This window comes from Primulina huaijiensis, chromosome 6 (assembly GCF_012295235.1).
Source record: "Primulina huaijiensis isolate GDHJ02 chromosome 6, ASM1229523v2, whole genome shotgun sequence".
Lineage (NCBI taxonomy): Eukaryota > Viridiplantae > Streptophyta > Magnoliopsida > Lamiales > Gesneriaceae > Primulina > Primulina huaijiensis.
In genome coordinates, this window is record NC_133311.1 from 1,056,288 (window position 1) to 1,066,217 (window position 9,930).

General features: G+C 35.1%; 1 protein-coding gene across 4 annotated transcripts; it reads left to right on the forward strand.

Moving 5' to 3' along the window:
* Positions 1 to 5,266: 5,266 nt before the first annotated feature.
* On the forward strand, positions 5,267 to 8,744 carry LOC140979683 (protein root UVB sensitive 2, chloroplastic-like). 4 transcript variants are annotated; one of them, XM_073445191.1, is made up of 10 exons: positions 5,267 to 5,400; positions 5,546 to 5,668; positions 6,038 to 6,126; positions 6,209 to 6,293; positions 6,421 to 6,480; positions 6,571 to 6,664; positions 6,741 to 6,838; positions 6,967 to 7,146; positions 8,031 to 8,153; positions 8,232 to 8,744. In XM_073445191.1, the coding sequence occupies exons 1-10, from the start codon at positions 5,389 to 5,391 to the stop codon at positions 8,655 to 8,657; spliced, it is 1,290 nt and encodes a 429-aa protein (XP_073301292.1). In that variant the 5' UTR covers positions 5,267 to 5,388; the 3' UTR covers positions 8,658 to 8,744. The 4 variants fall into 4 exon arrangements, with proteins under 4 accessions (XP_073301292.1, XP_073301294.1, XP_073301295.1 ...); XM_073445192.1 differs by having other exon boundaries at positions 5,278 to 5,419; XM_073445193.1 differs by lacking the exons at positions 6,038 to 6,126; positions 6,209 to 6,293.
* Positions 8,745 to 9,930: the final 1,186 nt, after the last annotated feature.

The window sequence follows — 9,930 nt, forward strand, 5'->3', positions numbered from 1 at the left end:
TGGAGTTTATGGCAGAAGACAAGATGTGGAAAATCCAATGACCACAAGTCCATTCTCCATATAAATTCCGGTAGGAATATTATATGAACAATATAAGGCAGAATATTTTGCATCTTATATTGATTCAGTGGCTGGAATTTGTACAGCAAAACGAGGAGTTTTTCCAAATAATTTGGAAGAAGAACTACTCAAGATTGCTGGAAGAGATTTTTTCAGTAGAATCTTAATCTTATGTAAAGGGATTAAGAGGACTGAAATCATGATTGGAGGTGCTGGGCAAACACCTTGGTACAAGGTGAAGACACCACCAATTTATTTTCATGATACAGGAGCTGACATTTTACTAGGAAACAATTTCCTACAAATGTTCAAATCTTATACTCAAGAAAATGAGACTAAAAGATTAGTGTTTTCAACTCCTTGTAACTACAAAATTATAGTCCAGAGACCAAGAGAGGTATTTTATAGAAAATTCCAATCCAGTTTTGCAGCAAGCGTGGTGATTCGAGACAGCTTCTGAACCCAAAAATGAAAGATTCCAGAAGGTTCGGAGAAACAATGCTCCAGTTAAGAGCAGATAAACATCTCCAACCAGAAAAAATAGAATACATTAAGATAAATCTGAATAAGAATGAAGTAGAGTTTGAATCTAAAGTATCTTTAGAACATGTCAAGAAAAGAATCAAAGAAAATTACAATGAAGATCATTTGACATGGTGGGACAGAAATCAACTCAAAGCTTGCCTTAAAATTAAGGAAGGCAAAGAGTATGAATTTGTCCGTTGTAAACCTATCCCAATGAATATCATTGATCAAAAGGATATGCAGATTATAATCAAAGAACATTTGGACCTTGGTTTAATCAAAGCAGGAATGTCACCATATAGCAGTCCAGGTTTTCTGGTAAGAAATCATGGTGAGATAAAACGAGGAAAACCCAGATTAGTTATTAATTATCAAGAAATTAATAATATTCTGGAGTTTGATGGGTATTTTATACCTAGTAGAGAACATCTAATAAATTGCATACGCAATGCCAAGATATTCTCTAAGTTCGACTGTAAGTCTGGATTTTATCAGATTAGGATGCAAGAAGAAAGCAAGAAATTCACAGCTTTCTCTACACCACAAGGACATTATATTTGGGAGGTATTACCAATGGGATTGGCTAATTCACTTTAGATATTTCAAAGAAAGATGGATAATCTTTTTAAAGATTATTTTAAATTTATGTTTGTTTATATTGACGATGTTTTAATAGCGTCTAAAAATATGAATGAACATGTTAAACATCTGAAAATTTTCTCCAATGTTTGCAAAAGAGAAGGACTGATTTTATCTGAAAAGAAAGCAGTCATTGCCACAAGAAAGATTGAATTCCTTGGAATTGAAATCGATGAGTCAGGAATTATTCTGCAAGAACACATAGTAGAAAAAGTGCAGAATTTTCCAGAAAATCTCAAAGACAAGAAGCAACTTCAAAGTTTTTTAGGAGTTGTTAATTTTGCTGGGATGTTTATTAAAAACCTAGCAAAACACAGAAAAGTGTTCAGTCCATTATTGAAAAAAGATGCTAGATTTATATGGACAGACGAACACACAAAGAGATTAGTTCAATTAAAGGAGATTTGTAAAAATCTTCCGAAAATGGCTATTCCTCAAGATGATGATGATCTGGTATTATATACCGATGCCAGTGATCATTGGTGGGCCGCAGTATTAACAAAGCTCACACCAGATGGAGAACAACCATGCAGATATTGTAGTGGTTTATTCTCAGACGCGGAAGCCATAAGATGACACATCAACGAAAAAGAATTTTATGAGGTAAAAAAGGCTTTTGAAAAATGGTCATTATTTTTACTTGCAAAGAAATTTACTTTAAAAGTTGATAATACGCAGGTGAAAGCTTTCTTAAGGAATAGAATTGAGTCTAAACCTGAGAAAGCCAGATTATTAAGATGGCAAGCACTATGTCAGAATTATATTTTTGATATTGTGATAATTAAATCTCATGAAAACATTCTTGCAGATTTTTTAACAAGAGATGGACAGCATTGACATAGATGCTATTATCAAGATGCAGAGACATTTGAGGGAACACCTTGAAATGCTTCAAACCGAGTTCAACAAGTTGGCCGTAAACGCAGAGGTTGCGGAAAGGCTACAACAAGCTGATAAGAGAATTGTCTCTGATCGAATTACAGGATGTTTACAGGCATATACTCAGTTATGGTCTGTAATGCAAAGGCCTATCCTCCAAGGCATTGAGAAACCATTGGTTTCCCAAATGGAGAGTTTTCGAGTACATGACTCTATACCTGGTGCAGGAGATTCAAGTACCCCTAGCACAAGTGTTAAGACGGGATCATCTTCTGATGAGTCGTCTAAAACAAAAATTGAGACTCCAGATCCTTATCTCGAGTCCTCAAGTCAACCCTTTACCTCGGGGATTGAAGAGGGAGAGATCAACCTTAGGCTTCATACTGACAAAGGCAAAACTAAGGTTGGTACTAATGAAAATGCAATTTCTCCATTTACCAACAGAATTGGGAGAAATTAAACACGAGAATTGGCATCAACCCAGCCATGATTCGAGTTGATGTTGCAGGAAAATATCCTAGGGTATGGATGAAACAAAATTCATATCCAAAGGAGGTCAAAGCCTAGTATGAATTTGGGGCTCTTGCCTCAGTTTATACTACTTCGCCCAGCTTCCCGGAGATATCAGCATGACCAAAATGGATACAGGAAACGGTACATGAAACTTGGACAAACAATGATCATTTGTCCAGAGGAAATATTTTGGAGCTGTATTTTTTCAGTGCAGTACCAGAACCAGCAAGGAAAGGCTCACACGAAGCTTTTCATTTCATCAAACTAAGGAGGCCAGACATGAATTCTAAAAAATTTATAAAAGATCCTCCTACAAATGAAAACCCCTTAGTCTCTTCATTCAATGAAGATGAAATATCTACCAGGAGAGCATGGGGTATCTGGGTCTGTCTCACGGAGATGGACAAAGTCAAGTTTCCATTTAAGTTTTACCAAAATTCTTTAAATGGATCATTCCTGTTAAATACTTCGACAGGAAAAACAACAAGTTTTCCAGAAGATTTATTCGAGAAGAAAAGAAATCTTCTATGGAACAGCAAGCTGCCGGCCATTAAAGAGACTCGCCGAAAGTTCTGTAATATGGCACATATAGGAAGATGGTCAGAAAACATCTGTCCTGAATGCCAAAACCAGAAGGAACCTGAATTTGGTAAAGGATTCAAACCGAGATCTGATCGAAAACACTTTACCGACACAAGCACAAGTGGGGATGAACCACATTCACGTTTTCCTCGAGGGCACCGAAAGCCAAAGATTCCTCGACAAAGTTAAAAAGGACATGTGACCAAACCCATTAACAAGGATCACTACCATGTGAGTGGAATAAAAAAGAACACCAATAATCGGTGGAAAAGGACACAAGAACCACTAATAATGAGTGGTAAAAGACAAAAGGACATTGGATACTATATCTTAAAATAATCCAATGAATAAAAGCAAAACAACTGGTCCCGAAAATTTTATCTATATAAGAGAACAGAATGGAACCAGTAAAACACACAAGGAAGAAACCTAAAGAAAATGTATTTTACATATCTGAAGGTGTTAAAAAGAAAAATCAAGCATGAAAGGAAGGAGCTAAAAGCTCTCAAAGCAATAGCTCAGAATTTCCAAGAAAAAGGAGATGAAATCACAGCTGATCTTGTTTTAACGCATTCTTACTGGCAGTGCGGAGAAATAAGAGAATGGGAAAAGTTGATGTCTAGATTAATAACCTAGACATATCATAGGGACCACTCAACCACTATATGGTCCCCTGGCAAGATGTAAAGGCTTATGAAGATTTGAAGTCCGAGTTTCAAGTCCGCAAAGCCTTCTATAAATAAGGCAGTAAGAAGAAAGTGAAGATCATCGAACATTTTCCTTATTTCTTTCAACAAATAAATTTTAATATTTCTCTTTCTAGTTTATGTGTTTTTCAAGTTCGGCTACTATAAGTACTAAACAAGTTTCTCCTCCTCTACAGGAGGTTTCAATGTAATAATAAATGTTTGTGTTTGAATAAAGAGATTTTGGCTCTAGCCCCTCTCATCTATTATTTTTAAAATTTTATCTTTTACTATACACCCTAAGGTAGGAAACGACTTAGGATTGTGCCAAGTGCTGTTGAAGGAATCTGCGTCGGTAACCATCGGTTGCGATCGTGTGGTTGGATTGTGAGGAGCAGTTCGTAAAATACGGTGAATATAACCCGGTGGCATTCTGGTCAAAGAGGTAAAAGATTTAATTTATTTTACGGAAGCATGATGGGCCTTTAATTCAAAAAAAAAATCAATTTTAATTAAAAGAAAGAGGTTGAGGGGTATTTTGGGAAAAATTTGAAAAAGAGGTAGTGAAACCAAAGTTGAAAAACTTTGGGTACTAATACACAAGTTGTCCTTAAAAAATCCATAACAGAATGGTGTCTAATCCAAACGAGGCAAGAACTACAATTGCCACCTTCATAAATCCTCACACTTGTCCTCGACTGATTACTTAGATATATAACATTTGTAAAATAAATTTGTTGATTTATAAATTTTTTTATTCACGATCTTTCATTTGCGAAAGGATATATACATTTTCCAGTTGCCAGAATTTGTTCACATATAAATATAAATACATGACCTTATTTTGAAGGGAAATGTGAGAGGTACTAAGATGATTTTTTTTTTGTTTTGGTAATGAGAGACGACATCTTGATGATTTCATGAAAGTTGTATGTACTTGACCCGAGCTTCATGAATGTTATGCATGTAGGTATTAAGTTGCGAGATGTGTTAGTAGATGGTAGTCGAAGACTTCATTCCCGATATTGATGATGTCGGAGGAGCGATAATGATATTAATATTTCGAAATTTTGAGGAGTAGGCGAAGGATTGGAGGGAGAAAATAAGGTTAATGATCTATGCAAATTTGTATTTAAAAAATGACATTCGATTGTTAAAACAATATTAACTAATATAGTTTTCTAAATAAACATGGAAGAAGATTGAAATTTTAAATGAGTCTGATGAATCTTATATTATTATATATATTTTGATGAAATATAAATATAGTTAATAATTATTGATGTATCTTAAAACATGATATAGTTGACCATAGTTTTTTTTTTTTTTTTTTTAAACTAGTTGACCATAGTTAAGACATTATTTTTAAAAATAATATTTATGAGTAGTTAGATATACGATAGTAGCATACCGTACAGTTCTGTCTCAGCCTGCTGAAGAAATTCCGACTTTGGCGGCGGCGGCGGCTAGGCTTCGAGGCCTTCGATTCCCGCTGTGGTTACCCATGATTTTTTCGGTCTCTTTCAAAATTCTAAGTAAACTAGTTTTTGGTTATTTTCCTTACCTTATAAACAAATAAAAATTATTTGTCTCTCGTATCTTCTCTCTCTCTGACCATTGTTTCGGTTTCTTGAGGTCATTTTTTTGTGTATTTTATACAGGAAATTTTGAAAATGTTAAAGAAGGATCCAATCGATGCCACGCAGACAATACCCGTGTACTGGTTTGAAACTTCGGATTCTGTGTCTCGCCGCTTTGAGTTCGAAGCCGATGGTCGATTGTCGGTGAGCTAATTTTTCAGTTCGTTTGTTCTTGCTGGTGCATTACATGAAATGCTGAACCCAGTGTTATTTTCCTTTGAATTTTCAATGTTGAATGTCCTTGAGCTAGTTCTAACTGAGTAATTCGCGGTTTTTATTATTCTTCTTTTTGTGTATTGTGTGGATGCTGCTATTCTGCAAGTGTTGAGATAATAGCATGTTCGGACTTTTCTTTATAATTTTATAGAAGCGAAAGAGAATGACTTTTTGCATTATTTTCTCGAAACAATTAGGCATAAATCTTCTAGATATTTTTCCTGAATACTTTTGGGGTAATTTTTTTGATAGAAATCATATATAGCCCTGAAAGTGGTTTTTGGTGACTGTACACAGATGAAGATAGTTGATGATGCAAGACCTGCTTCCCGTAGAGTGGTTGAGTCATTCCTGAATAAGTTTTTTCCTTCAGGATATCCCTATAGGTAACTTGTGTATCCTGCTTGATTCGGGTCTAAAGTACAAGTCATGATTTATTGTTTGAGTTGGGGCATCCGACATCTACAGTGTGAACGAAGGATATCTTAGATACACACAATTTCGAGCCTTGCAACACTTCACCAGTGCGGCATTATCTGTGTTATCAACTCAGGTCTTCTTATGATAGTATCGTGTGTGATTATTTGCATGACATGTCATGCTGAATACTGTTTAACATTCTTAGTAATTCACATCCCACCACTATTGTAGGGACTTTCTAACGTCTTAATCCCTTTCAGTCACTGCTATTTGCTGCGGGCTTGAGACCTACTCCAGCACAAGCTACTGCTGTCAGTTGGGTAAGATTTTATTTGTTGGATGAATTGGTGAGGTTTCTTAACCTTGTTTTTAAAATTTGGGCTTTGTTATATTGTTTTGATCAAGTGCAGATATTAAAAGATGGAATGCAGCATGTTGGGAAGCTCATATGTAGCAATTTGGGTGCAAGAATGGACTCAGAGCCGAGAAGCTGGAGAATTTTGGGTTTGTTCTGAAATCTTGTTTAAGTTCTATAGCTGTCTATGAGATGATTGATAGAAATGAAATTTCCTACTTGTAGCTGATGTTCTGTACGATGTGGGTGCTGGTCTAGAAGTTCTTTCCCCTTTATGCCCACAGTTATTTCTTGAAATGGCTGGACTAGGTAATTTCGCTAAGGTTAGTCAAATATTTTCTACACACGAGTATTTTTTTTTTATGTAATGCAAAGAATGAAGTGTTCTCGTTCCTTTTAGATTTATTTGCGATTATTTAAAACACCAGGAATGTTATTCTCATTTGATCAGGGAATGGCAGTTGTTGCTGCAAGAGCAACTAGGCTGCCAATTTATTCATCGTTTGCAAAAGAGGGAAATCTCAGCGATCTTTTTGCTAAAGGTGAAGCCATTTCCACTCTGTGCAATGTTTTTGGAATAGGAGTTGGAATTCAGTTAGCATCCACGATTTGCTCATCCATGAAGGGAAAGGTACTTTCCTTGTTGCCATCTCTTATTGAGATCCAGCTATTTTAAATTTATATATTATATTTATGAATAGTGAATTTGACCAAATTGCTTCTAGGTTATTTTTTTTCTAGATATTTACCAAGAAAATGATTGGAAAGTTATAGATTCACATTTTGGCATTTTGCATGGTTGGATGGCTTGGCAGAGCTGTGATATGGGCTCCAGTGACTTCTAGAGAATATCGATACTCTATTCACATCTTTTGAAAGAAGCAATAGTAATGAAAAATTTTACATTTTTCGCTCAATTCAGATAGTTACTCTCTGATGTGCTCTTTTATAATATATAGTTGGAGTTACGTATATGAGGTAGGAATGAAGGCCACTAAGATGCTAAAGCTGCTATAATGTTTGCTTTTAGTGATATTGCAACACCGAACTGATTATATTAAATATAATTAGAATGATGTTGGCTTACATTGAACCTTAATACACCTGATGACATGATAATCATGAAAGTAAAGGTTCTAAAGAAAACACAGGGGCTAGCAAAGTTAAGGGGTGCCATGGTGGTTATCAGATAACCATTGTCGACAAGTTACTGGTCACTTGAAAAAGAGCATCTTATGTTTGTGGACCGTAATTCTCATTTTATGGTGCGAAGAGTGAAGGAAAGAAGAATTTATCGTCGTGATGTTGTACAGATCCGTTGTTCACAATCAATATAGCTACAAAATGGCTTGTTTTTTAAGTTTGTTATTACGTTATTGCATTTTCATGAAAATTCTCGATGTTCTCTACTTTCAGTAAATTTATACGATTGTCTGGGTGATTGGTATCATTTGTGCTATGCCACTTTCAAATGCTTTGTATGATGGTTTTTTTATGATTCCGAGCATCTTGCAGTTGATAGTCGGACCGCTCCTGTCTTTGGTACACATTTATGGTGTCAGCGAAGAGATGCGAGCTACACCAATCAACACACTCAATCCACAGAGAACCGCTATGGTTGTTGCCCGCTTTTTAAAGGTTTAGCACCAAATAAGCTTGAGATATTAACCAAATCTGTTTCTTCGACAACTTAAGCTTTTGATATTTTTAAACCAGACTGGTAGAATTGCTAGTCCGGCTGATTTAAGGTATAGAGAAGATCTCTTATTCCCTGGACGATTAATAGAGGAAGCTGGCAACGTTAAGATAGGAAGAGCTATACATGAGGTTCTCAAGCCTTCCCAGCTCCACCGAGTCAAAGATAGATTCCCGAACGAAAGATTTATACTTGCCTGTGGAGCACAATGGACAGACTTGATATTGGAGCGCAGCGCCACTGGTGAAGACGCGCTTAGAGGATGGTTAGTCGCTGCATATGCTGCAGATATTGAAAATTCCTTGCGTATGCCGAGCGAGAATGTGTTGGAAGAGGCTTTCGATAGGATGGACACAGTGTTTCCGTCATTTCTACTGGCAGTTCGGGCTAAGGGGTGGCACACAGATCGGTTTCTTGATGGGGCTAGATGTCGTTTTACATTGTAATGTAATCTTAGAAACCTCTTAATGTGATGTTAGAAACCTTATACTTGCACATTATTTTATGGATATGACGTTAAACGAAAAATTTGAATGGAAACGATAACGGAAAAGATAAAATTCTTATCATGATCATTGTATTTACATAATCACAAGAAATCTAAAATGAAAATATAAACAAGATAAGAAGAGTTACTGGAAATTTGAACGACAAACTAGATAAAATATTGGAAAAACTAAGAAACTGTGAAAGTTTGCTAGAAATTTGACTAAAGTGCAAGAATTGTTGAGTTGAGTTGAGTTCTTTGCTTCTGCCGTTGCTTTGTTGAGTTCTTTGCTTCTGCCATTGCTTTCTTTCTTCTACATGGTCTGAGCAGTTTTCTCACTCTTCTATCATTCCACGATCTCCTCTGCTTGAGTGACCTATTCAAACTTCTTTGAATGAGCTTCTATGTCTCTGCCTGTTACTTCAATTCCTTTCAATTGGACATAATCAATTGAGACAAAATAAATTTAGCTCATTTAGTTCAAAATTTCATGGGCTTGTATTATCTGGCCAAAAATTTATTTTTATTGCAAAAAAATGCCGTCGTAGGTATTGACCAATTTAGCCAAAAAGCCTATATATAAATTATCTAATCTAAATCAAAATTTATTTTAACTAGCAAAGTCCAGTAGGCCCAAATTCAATCATCACTAGCAATGCCCATTAAGCCAAATTCACTACAGGTACGTGAACTTCTTTGGCAGGAAAACTCTTTGTTTCATTCAAAAATCAAACTCAGGTTGAAATTTAATAGTTTAATATTGAATATTTGAATATTGAATGTTGAATATTTGAATGTTGCAAATTATGTAAAATTAGGTGTTGAATATTGAAATTTGTGTGTGATGATGAAGGTAATGATGTAATTTATTTTTGGATTATTTGTAAAGATTTTCTATAAATAGATCTCTCATTTGTGAAGAAAATCACAATTGAGTTGAGATAAAAATAATATAAAGTGTGTAGTGTGATAATTTTGAGTTTGAGATTTTTACTTTTTACCGTAAATTTTTACTTTTTCACAACACGTTATCAGCACGAAGCTCTAAAAGTCCTCCATATTTTTCCAAGCTCCAAAACAGAAGAAAAAGGTAACAAAAGTAATAATATTTATTTTACTGTTTATTTATTTATTGTGTATATACTTAATATATAATATAATGTTGTAATAAAATAAATTTTTCAAAAACTTGTTATAAATCCTGGGAGGATGTTAAGACGACATCCCACACT